The sequence below is a fragment of the Podarcis raffonei genome, chromosome 11 (genome assembly GCF_027172205.1).
Source record: "Podarcis raffonei isolate rPodRaf1 chromosome 11, rPodRaf1.pri, whole genome shotgun sequence".
Classification (NCBI taxonomy): Eukaryota; Metazoa; Chordata; class Lepidosauria; order Squamata; family Lacertidae; genus Podarcis; species Podarcis raffonei.
In genome coordinates, this window is record NC_070612.1 from 63935904 (window position 1) to 63950561 (window position 14658).

Consider the following 14658-nt stretch of genomic DNA (forward strand, 5'->3'; position numbering starts at 1 on the left):
GGCCTGTTTAGGAGGTCCTAGGCTCAGTGGCGTAGCGTGGGTTGTCAGCACTCGGGGCAAGGCAAGTAATTTGTGCCCCCTAACCCGGGGCAAGGCAAGTAAATGGCGCCCCCTAACCCCTAACCTGCTGCCGCTGCCAGCTTCTTCTTGCTGCTGCCTGGTCTGGTCTGGTGTGGTTCTCTCCCGCGCTCAGCGCTGCGCGGCCGCTGCACTGTCCCTCCCCCAGATAGTCCCTCGCTCTCTCTCCGCACCGCACGCCTGGCACCCACCCCCTCCACAGTGGGCGGCGACCTGGCGGCTCGGATCGGATTCGCACAGCCAGCACTGCAGTGAGAGTGAGTGAGCCAGGTAGGGGCAGAGAGCTGCGAGTGCGAGCGAGTGCGCACCCCCCCCAGATGTTGCGCCCAGTGCGGCCGGCCCCCCCTGCACCCCCCACGCTACGCCACTGCCTAGGCTAAGCACTGCTATGGCACAATTATGATTCCCATGGCCACAGCCAGACCACCTCAGTAAATAAGACACCACTAAAACTGCATTTCTGACCAATCACAAGAACTGGAACAATAAGAGGTCTTTGGATAATTTACAAGCATGTATTAAATCCAAAATGAAATTTCTGATCCCACTAAATTAGCAAGAGTAGCCGTGCTGAAGGAAAAGTCTCTAAGCGCCATGCATGCCCTTTAATATGTACTGTATATATCTTTTAAAATATTTGATGGAAGCTGATCTCCTTATTATGGGTATCCTGGCAGTCTTGTTTTTTCTCCCAGGATTAGGCTGGCATGTAAATGTGTGGGGAGAAATGAGGTGGGAGGGCACGGTGGACCTGAAAGTGGAGTTTGCATAAGCGGACAGTTGTGCAGATTCCCCGGGCACCACGCAGTTTGCCCGCAAATAAGCAAGCGTGTGAATGTGCAGGAATGCCTGGGGAGTGTCCCAAGGGACACGCAGCAGGGCCTTCTCGGAGGTGCCTCCAGGGACGGGCTGCTTCGGTCTCCTCGCCAAGGGGGAGGGAGATTTCGCAGGAGTTTCGGCTGCCTTCCATCCCTTCCTCTGCGCTGCAGTCCGGGCACCGCTCGGGGCCTACTTCCGAGGAGACGTGGCTGCGCCAGCAGGAGCAGAGGGGGGAATCCCTCTCAGGGCGGCGGCGGCGGCGGCGCCTCGAAGCGGAGCGATCCCGGCCTGGGGAGGGGGAGGGGCGGGCGGGGCGGGGCCTGGTGACGTGCGGCGCCTCGTCATCGAGCCCGTCAGCTGCCGCGCTCGCGCGCCCCCGCCCGCCTCCCTCGAAGCGCCTGGGCTGCCGACGCGCGCGCGCCCTCCTCCCTCCCTCCCTCCCTGCCTGGCTCGCTCGCTCGCTCGGCGGCGGCGGTTTGTGCGCGCGAGGCGCTCTCTAGGCTCCTCCGGCCCCGAGGCTGGTGGCGGCGGCGGCGGCGGGGCAGAGGCAGAGGCAGCACCGGCACCGGCAGCAGCGGCAACAGCAGCGCCGCCCTTGGCCCTCCCAGCGCGGCCGGGAAGCAGCGGCTCCTCCTCCGCCTCCTCCTCCTCCTCCTCCCGCTGCTGCTGCTGCTGCTTCAGGAACAAAGGGAGGAAGCGGCGGCGGCGGCGGCGGCGGGGCTGTCTTCCCGCCCGAGCCCGGGATAGCGGCGGCGGCGGCGGCCTCCTCGGCCTCCCTCCTCCTCCTGCTCCTCCTCCTGGTTCCGCTTCTTTGTCCTCTGGGTCGGAGTCTGGCCGGGAGCCTCGAGGCGGGTGAGTCGCCCCTTCCTTCCTTCCCCTCCCTCCCGGGGGGCTGCGGACCCAGCGGCGCCCTTTCTGCCCCCCCCCCGCCCGGCCAGGGGGGTCTGTGTCTCCGCGTCTCCCCCGCGCCAAGGAGGCGGACAAAGGGCCGCGAAGGGGCAGCCGGGCTTCGGCTCTGGGGGGGGGGGGAAGAGCTTTCCCCGGAATGGGGCCTCCTTCGCGACCACCGCCCCAGAAGCCAGGCGTGGCGAGGGGGGGGGCTGGCAGAAGACCCTCCGGGGAGGGAGGCGGACAAAGGGCGGGGGGGGGACCCAGGCGGCTCCTCTCCCGCCCCCCCCCCCAGGACAGAGGCGGCTTCCTGGGACCCGTGGGCCGCCTGGCGCGGAGGCCGCGAGCGGCTCTTCTCCTCGGCTGGGCCTGGCCGTGACTCAGGGATTCTCTGGCAGGCCTCTCCCCCCCCCCGCCTCCCTCGGCGCTTCCTCTCTCCTCCTCCTCCTCCGGCAGCAGCAGCGGCTCCCTTCCCTTTGTTTGCCCCCCCCCCGCCCGCCCGCTATCTCAGGCCTCCAGGCCCCCGGCCTGGTTTCCCCCGCTGTTTCATTGTGTGCCTTTACCACTCAGTTTCCCCAGAGGAGGTTTCCTTTTCTGCCCCCTTCCTAATTAAATTGCATTTAAAAGAAGGAAACATGGATAAACATAGCCGTGGTTTGTAAGCTTTGCTTAAACTAAAACTATTAGTATCGTGAAGCCCTGGGGCCTGGATTGTAGGTCGGGCATGTTCCCCATGTTCTGCGCATGAATGCTGCACAGTGTGTCTGTAGCCGTGGCTTCGGACCAGCATTGGAACCAGTATGGACGGGCCAGTTCTCTAAAGGCAAGCCATGCAGTTGAGCAAGCACAGCTTTCTGGAGCTGGAGAGCTGTAACCCAAATAAGCATATTTTAGGAGGAACCATCTGGTGCATACAGTTTGTAGTGTGTGCAGTCATCTGGGCCATTTAACTGTTCTTACTACTCTTGCTCAGGGCTAAAATCCCTGATAAATTCTCGATATAGTTAGTTATCAGCCTGACATGTTTCTCTTAATTGAGTGTCCTTTGTTAAGCTGCTTTTATAGTTTCCTGTTGGTCCATTTTTGCTGCTTCAGTTCTGTGGGCTGTACAGGAGCTGGGCAGCCTTTGGAGATATAAATAGAAGCTGATTTCAGAGGCCCCTGTTGACGAGCTTTTGCCTGAGCCTCTAGCTCAGCCTGTCACATTGCAGCCTTGTGACAAGCGGAAGCTAATGCACTCACCATGTGACTTGGGCTTCTGAGAAATATTAAAGCAAGCAGACGACGTGCATGTGATACTATTCAAACCCAGTATTCCAGTATAAAAGCTAAAGGTCTAAACAACGGTAGCTAGCTTAAAATTATGAAATTCATACCTGATAACATTGTTTTTCTGTAAAGATTTGTTTGGCTTTCCACGCTAGCCATTTGCAGGTGCAAACTTCTTTGATACTGATGATGTCATTCTAGGGCTTTTTAATGGGATGGTGCAAAATTTACATGAAAGTAGAAAAATGAAAATGGCACAGCTTTGTTTTTACAGATAAATTTTACATAGCTTACGGTGTTGATTTTACATTTGTTTTGGAAAAACAGGTCAAATTTGTGACCACATATTCTCCCAAACAAATGTTTCTTTATAAATTACAAGCTGATTTTAGTGAGTTAGGGTGGACTTTATGGTGAAGGTGTGCCTGAAGTCTGCCTTGTGATATTTATTCAGCAAATATTATCTACTGTTTTGTGAAACAGGCCCTCTTTTTCTGTCCCCCTTGAGCATATCTTCTAAAATGCTATATTATAACAATTGTGGAAAAGTGACCCACGCGTATGTATGGTACAGGACTCTTGTCTTCAGGCCTTTTAGAACAAGAATAAACTCTGAAGCCATTCTCAGTTGATTTTCTTAAAGATGCTTGTGCAGAAAAAACATGATTATTCAGGATATGTAAATTCAAGCTTTGGAAGTTTCATACTGTTTAAAATGTATACATGCAAATATGCTCTGAAGATTTTTCATTTTTATTTATTTCACAGTTTTATATGCTGCCTTTCCATTGTTGAGGTCTTCAAATGCTTTTCTTTCTAGTAGACCATTATTACACATTACAATCCAATTAATGTAGTGCTGTGGGAACATAGGTTATGGATCCTATATTTTTATATCAGTCTTGCATAGCTTATATGGTAATGAAGTTGAAGTGTTTATGTTGCTAAAACATTACCCGTGTCATGCACAGATGAGGCGGCCTTTTCAAGCAGGAAATTTTGTTCAAGTTTGTTTTGATAGTCACAGTATTTTGCTGAGTTGCTGTAAAATGAGTGGCTTGTTTTAATGAATATATTAAGCAGGACATCTTCCAAAAAGCCTGCTTCAAGTGAAACTCTTCAGCTTAATAGCTTTTGTCTTATTAAAATAGTAGATGATTTTGTATAAAATAATTTAAACACATGGTGTTCTCAGTTAGCATGGGGTTGGTTTGGTTACGGGCCCAAGTTCTCAGGTCCTGTTGAGCTAGTCTACCAAGAATAGTGTTCCATCCTTATCTCCATAATTTGTTTTTAATATACAAAGCGGTGTGTCTCTTGAGCCTAAAAGTACTCCCCATGCTGTGAGATCTATTGATAGGCAATAACCAGAACAGGCATGAATGGAGAAGCATAAGACTGCTCTGCTTTATTGAATAGACTTGAAGATTTAAAATCACTATGAAAGGTTCAGGACACATTTGTGTCCCTTTCAGTGACAAATCACAGTCCAGGGTTTTATGATTAGCATATGTTGGTCTGCCTTCTCTACAGGAATAAAGGAAAACAGAACCACAAACTAATTTTGATAGTTCGTATATTTTGCTTCTAGTGTTGTTCTTGTTGCATCCCACTGCACAGATGGGGCAGGTAGAGCAAAATGGAGGAATCCTAGAGTGGGAAGGGACCTGAAGAGTCATCCAGTCCAGGCATGGCCAGACTTGGCCCTCCAGCTGTTTTGGGACTATAACTCCCATCATCCCTAACTAACAGGACCAGTGGTCAGGGATGAGATGATGGGAATTGTAGTCCCAAAACAGCTGGAGGGCCAAGTCTGGCCACGCCTGATCTAGTCCAATGCTCTGCAGTAGGAGTCACAGTTAAAGACAGATAGAATGTTTCTCTCTCTATTTCTTCCACACTCCAGTAAAGATTGCTGGATCAGGACCCTTGAGTCTAAATCAAAGGAGCATAATTGCAGTGGGTTGGACTGGATGACCTTCGAGATGATCCTTGTGGATGTGGTCTTTTCAGCACCGAATGACTGTCAATGGAACATACATTTAGATTCACCTCTGCCATATGCTTACTTGAAAGCAGTGCATTGTTGGCAGGTTGCATTGATGCCTGTATGCACTTAACATTGACCCTCAGGCGTCTAAGCTATGAGGCAACATTTTTTCTGTAGTAAAGCAATCCAGGTGAGGTTAATTTGGGACTGGAGAATATGAATACAATCTTCCCTCCCCTTTTTAGGCCCTAGGCTGAAGATAATCAATAGGCAAGCTACTTACCTCTCTTCAGCTTCAACAGTTGAGGTGGCATTCCTGCTTATTCCTGCCAATTTGACTTACAAGATGAAGGAATCACACAGGTGTAGTTCACAATCCTGTCTGCATTTGGGGGGAAGGTGGTGCCTTTTCACAAAGTTCAAGTGGAAACAGGCTTTTGCCTCATACCTCACTTACTCTGTTTGGAGCGGTTTCCTTTATTTCTGTCCCTTTTCTTGTTATGGTTGCCTGTGCTTATACACAGAGAATGACCACTGTGGAAATATGTCTATGTGATGTTATCTTATGTAATGGCTAGTTCATGTGAATTATGATCTTATAGCAACTTCTAAAGCAGTTTGTGTGTGTGTTTATTTACAGCACAAGATGGCTCAGGAGACCAACCAGACCCCAGGGCCCATGCTGTGCAGCACAGGGTGTGGATTTTATGGGAATCCTAGAACTAACGGAATGTGTTCTGTCTGCTATAAAGAACATCTTCAAAGACAGCAAAATAGTGGCCGAATCAGTCCAATGGGTATGTGCTGGAGGAACATAATGTAACTGAAATGCTAGCTGTGAATACTGTCACATTTCAGATATAAACATTTAAGTGAACATTTATACTATTCTAGTAACTTTGAGGCATTTTTATGTATAAGCCAAATTAACTCATTAAAAAGACTTCCAAGTATTTAACAGCTGTAGTATCTGCATATTACGAAGTTTACGTTTCTAATCTATATGCTTATATTTCCCCCCTTCATACAGGAACATCAAGTGGTTCCAACAGTCCTACCTCAGACTCTGCATCTGTACAGAGAGCAGATACTAGTTTAAACAACTGTGAAGGTGCTGCTGGCAGCACATCTGACAAATCAAGGTAAGAGCAGTGTAGAGCCTGATAGTGAAATGAAATAATTCTGGGAGAGTATGTAAGGGACACTCTAAGCCTATTACTATTATAACAGTTTCTGCTACAGCTAGTTTGTAGGGGAAATAACTGCAGAGTTTATTATTTCTGCAATCAAAAAGGCTCTGAGCTTTACAATGAGGGAATTGATGTAAATGCCTTAGTTTGCTATAAGGTTAGATTACAAGGACACTTAGATATTACAGTCTATACATCAAACTTTATCACCAGTGAGTTCAGTCATAGTTGTCAAAGAAGAGCCCAGGGTTTTTAAGTTTTAGCTTTATAAGATGTTAGTCTTCCTAATAGCACTAACAGATTGCTCTCATTTCACTGAATGCAAGCAGAAATGTGCCTGTTGCCGCCTTGCCTGTAACACAGCAAATGACAGAAATGAGCATTTCAAGAGAGGAGAAAGTAACTCCGAAAACAGAAACAACAGAGCCAGGTATGCCTTTTTTAAAGTCGCTTAAGTGCAGCTAGTTCAGTGGGACCTGGCAGGTGTAGATGTTTGGTAACCAATGAGAAAAACTATGCCATATTCTCTTTAGTATTAAAAGGCAAAATTGCAAAGTAAAAGATTTATCATCCTTAGATCAATTTGTTCACTGCTTGTAAGAGTTCATCCAACAGTTATTATAAGTAGATTAATGTCGCTAGTCCCTTCAGCGAAAATGAATTGAGTAGTGAGAATGTGCTATTCTTTTTTTATTTAAAGAAAACCATACAAAATGGTTGACGTTTTTTTCCTTAAGCATTTTGAATGAATTCTTTAACGTGCTGCAGTTCACCAGTCTTTACAACTTTCAATAGTTACTTTAGATCACTGGAGAAATCCAACAATCTTGCAAACAAGGTTGGGTTTTTTAAAATATCTTTGTTTTTTTATATCCCTATTTTATATCTGTTTTGTATACCAACTTCACTGAAATGATTATTTCTGAATATAATACACCTCCATGCATTGTTATTCAGGCCTTTTTTAAAGACTTGACATTTTGAAGTAACTTCTGGTACTTGTAAAGTGTTTATGAAATATTTCCTAAATTTGAATAAGTTCACAAGGTTGAAATCCATAGAGCATTTTGCATGAGTGTTTTTGTATTAATTTGCATTCAATATTCCCACTATTGAATGTTCTGGTGCTGAAGTCATAATCAATGGGTATATATTTACATTAATTGTTTGGATGAACTCTTATAATAGGCTTTTAAAAATTGTTTTTGGTAATGTATTTTTGCTATATGATTTTGTTTGAACGCTTTGATATTAGGATGGTTCGATTCTTTTGCCAGTATTTCTTGCTGGTGTATAGTATCATAAAATGTAATTCTAAATAAGGTGAATTTGGACATGGGATTCATTTAGAAGTAAGTGAAAAGGCCAGCCCAGCAGGTACAGCCTTAATGGTGAACAGCTTTATACATCAGGGGGACCTTTTTATGTATATTCCTGATAAATGTGAAGGTAGACAGCAAGCTGAAAGATATTTAAATAGCACAATGATTTCTATATTTCTTTGAATCAAGTAGCATACATATTAATGTTCTGAAACTAGGTGGGAGTAAATAAAATGATAGAATATGCTATGGCCTATGTATGATGTGTGTTGTTCCACCCATCTTCCACAGACGTGTCTTTTAGTAAGCGTAATGAATCTGTAGTGTAAGTAAACAGATAATGCATTAAATGAAAGGGTGTTTTTTAACTGCATAGATTAGGTAAAAAAGAAAAAGTAGTAGTAGTATGATAGTGTTAGCTCTTCATTTATGATGATAGTGCAGCAACACTGAATACTGTGTGCACAGAAAGATGGAAACATACCACACTAAGGTGTTGAGCACCCAGCAATACCTTCCTAGTTCTCTGGAGCAGCTATGGGCTGATGCAGATTCTGTTTGAAGGTGATGGTGATTATAGGGGAGAGAATAGGAAAGAGGAACCTCCAAGGTACATCCTTTCAGCCAATGTATGTTTTTTGTGGTGGCAAGAGTAGTAGTTTGCTGAAAGTTTGAGTGAGACCATAAAATATCCATTCCGAAACCTGCATCTTTACTCTTGGTAATCTCCAGCACACAAGTCTTCTACAATCCATTACTTGGGAACCAGCCCAGAAGGTTATGGGCTCTACTTGGTGCTTCTATCAAGATTGAATTGCTTGAATCCTAAACTAACTTGAGAAATTTAACTTAATGGAATGAAGCTTTACTATCCCCCCACCACCCCTGAAAAAGTCTCTGAAGGGGAGGCATCCTGAATAATATGGAAGGGTACAGAGGACTTCTGGAAAAGATGAGGACTGTGGCAACTTAGAAGCCACTGCCCCACAAAAGGTGGGGAACCCCCCAGAGAAGCTTTCCATGGGTCATAGGTTGCTATTGGCAGAAGGGGGGGGGGAGAACTTTGTGTTTTCAGGTTAACATAATAAGAGAACCATTCTAATGATTTCTTTACTACAAAAAGGAGACAGGGAGGATGAAGGAGTAGGTGCTTCCAAAAATTAATTCAGCATCTCTTTCTATAAATAAACTGAGGTGTGTAAAGAAGAGAATTTAAAATGTGGAGATGAAAGCAGTTTAGAATTACAGTATACCACATCTAATCAACTTTGGCCCGTTTTGTTCTTTTCAGTTGTTACTCAACCCAGTCCTACAGTTAGTCAGCCTAGTACATCTCAGAATGAAGAGAAAACACCTGAAATGCCTAAACCAAAGAAGAACAGATGTTTTATGTGCAGAAAGAAGGTTGGCCTTACAGGTATGCTATTAGACACTGCATTATCCACACTTATCCAGTCTTAAATATAGTTACTGCTGAGGACTTGCATACTTTGAAACTTTGTGACACTTTGAAATGGCACAGGTGTGTGTATGTATGTACGGGAGTTCAGTTTTTTATTCCACATGACGAAACCTAGGTCTTCACCGAACAGGTCTTTATGCTGTTTTTGTGCTTTTACAGGGTTTGATTGCCGATGTGGAAATCTGTTTTGTGGACTTCACCGTTACTCTGACAAGCACAACTGCCCATATGATTACAAAGCAGAAGCTGCAGCAAAAATCAGAAAAGAGAATCCAGTTGTTGTGGCCGAAAAAATCCAGAGAATATAAACTAACCTACTCGGTGAAAAGACTGACTTTCTTTGTTTTTATTTTAAAATATCCTAGGAAAACATTAAAGAGCAGATGCATGGCCATTTTCCTTTGATGTTCTCCAGAGTTTTACTTTAGTCTATCTTATTGATTGATATTTTAGGATGTTGTGGGTGTTACAGGCAGAATTGGATAGATACAGCCCTTTAAAATGTGTACATGCCCTCCCCAAAATGAATTGAAAGAGTAAGACCTGCACTGGAAAACAGACATGCACAAAAGACAGAGTTGTCTAGTTCACATGTGCCAAACAGATGCATAAAATCTGCATGTTTGCAGCAGATTTGCCTTTTGGGAATGTAATTGAGGTATATCATCCTTGGATAGTGCTACGTGCCTGCTTGATTAAATTATACACCAGGAAAAAATGAGTCTACTTTTACCATAGTTAAACTTTGTCCTCTTTAATTTCCACAATTCATTGTTTTGAATCTGAGCTGCAGAGGAGCCACTTTCTAAAGAGAATGGGCGTTCAGGTGCCATAAGCTGCAGTTTAAGGTTACCTACTGAATGAAACCAAGAAATTTGAGTCTGAACAGTGCAATCCTTGGAACTGATGAAAATTGCTCAACTATTAAAACTGGTTCCCAAAGGAAACTTCATTTTTAGAACTTTTTGAACTAGCCTACAACAGAAGATTCGTCTGCTTCTTACTCTTTATGTAGCTGATAAGTTTGTGTAGCACAAAACCACAAGACTGTTTTACAGTTTACAAACAAAATGCTACATTTAAAAAATTAACATAACCACAGCAGCTCTGTCAAGTAACATGCATCTGATGAACCTAGTTTGCAAATGTATTCAAGCATTTAATTTGTCATATACATCTTAAGTTGAATGTGTTCTGGGTTCAAAAGAACGTTAGCTTTTAATTTTTATAGTTTTCAAATGTAGTGAGATTGCACCATTTTGCATGGAAAAATCATACCCAATATGGCTGCTGTAGACTTTAAGTGGTACCTGGAACCACTCTGAGGGCTGCTTTATTATTTTAATAGTACTTGGGTGTAGGACTATAGTGTTCTTGGGTGTATTGCATGGGCTGCATTATCTACAGCATTGTACAATAACAACTCTAGAAAAGGCAGTATACTTCACTGATGCTTGTCTGGTAATATCACTTCTGTGTTATAATGGAAGGTTTTTGTGATGTATGAAACTTGTGTTTTTTTATATAAACAAGTACAGTTTAGAGTAGTGTAGTGGTAATGCCTGTCCTCATCTGTAAATAGTTGTGTATACACAGGGCACTACTTCTGACTTCTATTGCAGTGTTCAGTCTTAGTTTTTCTTCATTAAAAGCATCAGGTTTTGCTTTAAACTTTGTCCTCAGTTGAGTTATTAGATATACAAATGTGTACAGATAGTTCATATTTATGTATTGCACATAATCATGCTACCCGGCATCTATGCTATATTGTATTATGTAAATAATAAAATCATGTACAGAGGGATATAGCTCCTTTTTGTGATGCTTCATTGGGTTATTAAAATATTGATTGAATAATCTGAAATCTCCTACTTGTGAAAAGTTGGTTGCAACTAATCCTTCAATTCTTATTAGTTAATAATTCTGGAGATCAGCTCTTCTGCATGGTTTTCCCCTTGCTGGATTTTATTTTTATGTACACTTCAGCCAATGAAGATGTGTTCAGATGAGCAAAGCATGTAAAATGGAATACAAATATGACTCCTGGACCTTTAAGAGCAACATCATAGTTGAAAAAAGAAGCCTTTAAGAGTCTTAGTTGCTTTGATCTACAAATTTCTCCACTCAGATTCTTTTTGCTGCCACCTTGGCTGCAGTTTTCTGACCTGATTTACTGCAAAAGTTGTGCCTTTTGACCATGTTGAATCACTCGTTTTTTATTTATTACTGTTATGAAATCCAATTACCCTACGTGGTGGTATACCACTTCCATGGAATTAAATATGCAAACTATATGATGTGTACAGATTTCCCCTCTTTCAAACTTCTTTTTTTTAAAGAGCTTGGAGCAATAAAGAGCACACTCCCTAGTTCACTTTCCCAAATTATTTCCACCCTGGTCTAGCGCTGTTTCCTTTTCTATATTTTTTGTAGGAAGGTCAAAAGTCTTTGCATAGAGCTCTGTTCTGTAGTGGCTAGTAATGCGTTCATAATTAAGTATGATGCAAAAAGTTGGAGCTATTCCCTGGAATAACAGGTTTACTTATATGAGCAGATTTTTAAAGTTTAATTTGCTTTCTCATGGAAGTTGTAGAAGAACATTTCTGTTCCTCATGTGTGTGTGTGTGTGTGTGAGGAAAAAACCCTCACACACACACACAAGGGGTGGGCTATTAATGACACTATAATCAAAGCTTAGCTATGTATCTGCCTTGGCTGTGACACGGTAGTTTGAGAACTTACACTTTCTTTAACAGAGACCTAAAATTATCTGCAAACAGATGTGCAATAAAACAGTTTTTACAGCTTTTTTACCTCTATTATTAGGCTAAAATGCTGCACATGTATAGAGCTGATGCTTAACTCTGTAGTTCTTCCTCCTAGTATGAAATCATTTGCTTTGTTTCCTGAGGTAATTCACCCTGTGAATATCTTTGTATAAAATATAAAATATCTGTCACTAGGGTTCCCTTGGGTGGGTAGAGAGCAAGTGCTGGTGCACTACAAAGTATCCACTGTGAAGGAAAGATGTGCCCCCCGTCCCATGTCTACTAGTTTGTAGTAGACTATAAACAAAGGTGTTCTCCCTGTGTCCACAGGAGTCTTAGGCGACATCCTGCCTGACGTTGAAACAAGGCTGACCCAGTGTCTGCTGGTGGTTGCTGCATGTTTGGTTCCCATAAGCTGCAGGAAAGGCTCTTGTGCGCAGGCTGCAGAGATGTGCACAGGGTTTTTCTTCTCAAATGCTTTCCCAAGTTGGCACACAATGTATATTTCAGCCGGGACATAGTTGTTGTCTAAAAATAAGGCAACTTGCCTGAAATCGGCATCTTTCTGTCTGTATCTTCCACAACAGTGAGATTGTGATTTATGCTTTTTATTGTTACGCTACAGAGCATTCTGCATTTCAATTTTCATTTAGAAGAAAAGATTGAAGTTCCTTTTAAGTTGCCTTATTGGATAAGGCAACTTATACAATATACATGAAGGTGTGCAGATTACCTTTCAAAAAGTAACTGAATCTGAATTCCAAATCTCACTTTGGTCATATGGTACTGTGATCAAGGACAAAATGTGGTGCCCCCCCCCCAAATATTATTTCTCATTTTCACAATAATTCCTTTTGGTGCAGTTTTTTTTAGGTACCTGTATAAATATAAAATTTGGCACTTATTTGGCCCTGTGCAGGTTCCCCTACAGGCACCACTCTAAATCTGTCACTGTTCACTTGCCTGGGAGGAAACTACTGAACACAAGATGACTTGCTGTGGAATAGATATACCATATTTTTCACCCTATAAGACGCACTTTTCCCCTCCTAAAAAGGGGAAATGTGTGTGCGTCTTATGGAGCGAATGCAGGGGGAGACTCTGCTCAGCATTCCCTTTAAAGAGCCACATGGAGCGTGTGTCCGGTTCTTGGGGGCTTTTCCCTGGGAGGGATAAGGGCTGGGGGAAAAGCTCCGCACGCTCTTTAAAGGGAGCCCGTTTCTTGGGGGAGCCTTCCTCCCGCTGGCTTCTGGCTTAGCCACACGCAGCCTCTCCCGCATCGGGAGCCTTCATCCCCCTGCCCAGGAGAGGCTGCACGTGGCTATCCCAGAAGCCAGATCCCTCTTGCTGTTCTGGCTTCTGGGATTCAGAATATTTTTTTTCTTGTTTTCCTCCTCCAAAAACTAGGTGCGTCTATGGAGCGAAAAATACGTACTTAGGATTGCACTGTCAGTCAGGTTTCGTAGTCCTGGTTAAGTAAAATTTAAACTGGGTAAGCCTGCAATCCCATACGTATTTACCTAGAAATAAGACTGAACTAAGTGGGATTTACTTCTGAGTAAGCATGTAAGTGATTTATTTTTAGTCAGCACTCTGGCTTTTAATCAGTTGGTTCCACAAAGTTGTATTCTAGTAATTATATTTTGGCAAATGTGTCTATTATTAATAATAAAAATATTATTATTATTAATGTCTGTGTGAAAACAAACCACTAGGCTGCAGCAAAAACACTTGGGATGGATCAACAACTTCATGAGCATAACAAGAGAGAGAGAGAGCATCTGTCTTGAACAGGAGAGGGAAAGGAGTGCCAGTTTTAAATTCCTGACAGTAAGTGGCAATGGGTGAGAGCTGTTGTGGGAGCTTGTCTGCAGTCTTACTCCTGAGCCAATGCATCCTTGCAATAATCACCTTGCATAAATTGGATGGGAAAGCACAGAGACACATACTTTTTGCATAAATTACCATTTTATGGTTCCCACCCCCTTTTCAGTTCTGAAGTAGCACACTTTCTAACACCCCAAGGGAATATGGATTTCACTGTTCTGGGGAAGCAGATGAAAAAGCTAGTTATATTTATTTCACTGCTGTAGCTATATACCTGTAAGCAGATTAGATCAGTATTCACTGTCAGTGTTATGTATTTCTAGGTTGCAAATACAGAAGAAAAGCAGATCCAAATGTCATTTGCTTATGTATAAAGCAGGACAGTCTCTTCTGACTTCATGTATCTCAGTGTTCATTTTTTCATTGGCCTGATGTCCTCTGCTAATTTTGTGTGTTCTCGTGGACACATCTTTGTGTCCCTAGCGTGATGGTTTACATGTCCTTGTATCTTAAAAATGCACTCCTAGATGTCTGTAAGCAGAAGTAAGCCCATTGAAGCCAATGGGTTTGTGTAGGAATGCAGCCTACAATTCTTATTACTGCTTTGTGCATACATGGTCCAATCTTGGGCAGGCTCTTTGTATGGCCAAGCTATCCTAACTGGATTTCTTGGACCTTATTAATCCTGTTCCATCCTCAGAACCACTGCCTTATTCTCACTTCATTTCTTATTTATCTTAGTAACCACTGTATCATTTGCATATCATGTTTATTTAAACCATGTCTTTCCGAACGCATGCTCATTTCCTTTGTATTTTTGTAAACCTTGCTTCTAGTCTTCTAATCCCACAAATGCCAACCAGAATTCAAGTGCCTTGTTCTCCTTTTTAAGCTCCTGCTTCATAGACTCAGAATTTTTCAATTCCTGAACTGATGAATGTACTCTTGCCTGTTCCCTGATTCTGTACCTCCTCCCCCGATCATATATTCTGTCATATCTTTACAATCTTCAGTCTATTCTACTCCAATCACCTCTGCCACCTCT

At 43.2% G+C, this 14658-nt stretch overlaps 2 protein-coding genes across 3 annotated transcripts in view; both read left to right on the top strand.

The window, feature by feature from the left end:
• The window catches only part of ALDH1A1 (aldehyde dehydrogenase 1 family member A1), a 203120-nt gene extending 197617 nt beyond the window's left edge, over positions 1-5503 (top strand). Inside the window, exon 14 of the mRNA XM_053409166.1 lies at positions 5253-5503. Within this exon, the coding sequence (XP_053265141.1) occupies positions 5253-5289 (37 nt within the window). The 3' untranslated portion in view covers positions 5290-5503. The remainder of the gene's footprint in view (positions 1-5252) is intronic.
• On the top strand, positions 1536-10822 carry ZFAND5 (zinc finger AN1-type containing 5). 2 transcript variants are annotated; one of them, XM_053409169.1, is made up of 6 exons: positions 1536-1749; positions 5685-5841; positions 6075-6186; positions 6561-6664; positions 8848-8973; positions 9178-10822. In XM_053409169.1, exons 2-6 carry the CDS (start codon positions 5691-5693, stop codon positions 9324-9326), a joined length of 642 nt encoding a protein of 213 aa, XP_053265144.1. In that variant the 5' UTR covers positions 1536-1749; positions 5685-5690; the 3' UTR covers positions 9327-10822. The 2 variants fall into 2 exon arrangements, with proteins under 2 accessions (XP_053265144.1, XP_053265145.1); XM_053409170.1 differs by having other exon boundaries at positions 1539-1749; positions 6564-6664.
• The last annotated feature ends 3836 nt before the right edge of the window (positions 10823-14658 follow it).

Coding starts and splice junctions, on each gene's coding strand:
- ZFAND5 (XM_053409169.1), top strand. CDS start 5,691: ATGGCTCAGGAGACCAACCAGACCCCAGGGCCCATGCTGTGCAGCACA. Junction 5,842..6,074: donor TGGCCGAATCAGTCCAATGG/GTATGTGCTGGA, acceptor CCCTTCATACAG/GAACATCAAGTGGTTCCAAC. Junction 8,974..9,177: donor AAAGAAGGTTGGCCTTACAG/GTATGCTATTAG, acceptor GTGCTTTTACAG/GGTTTGATTGCCGATGTGGA.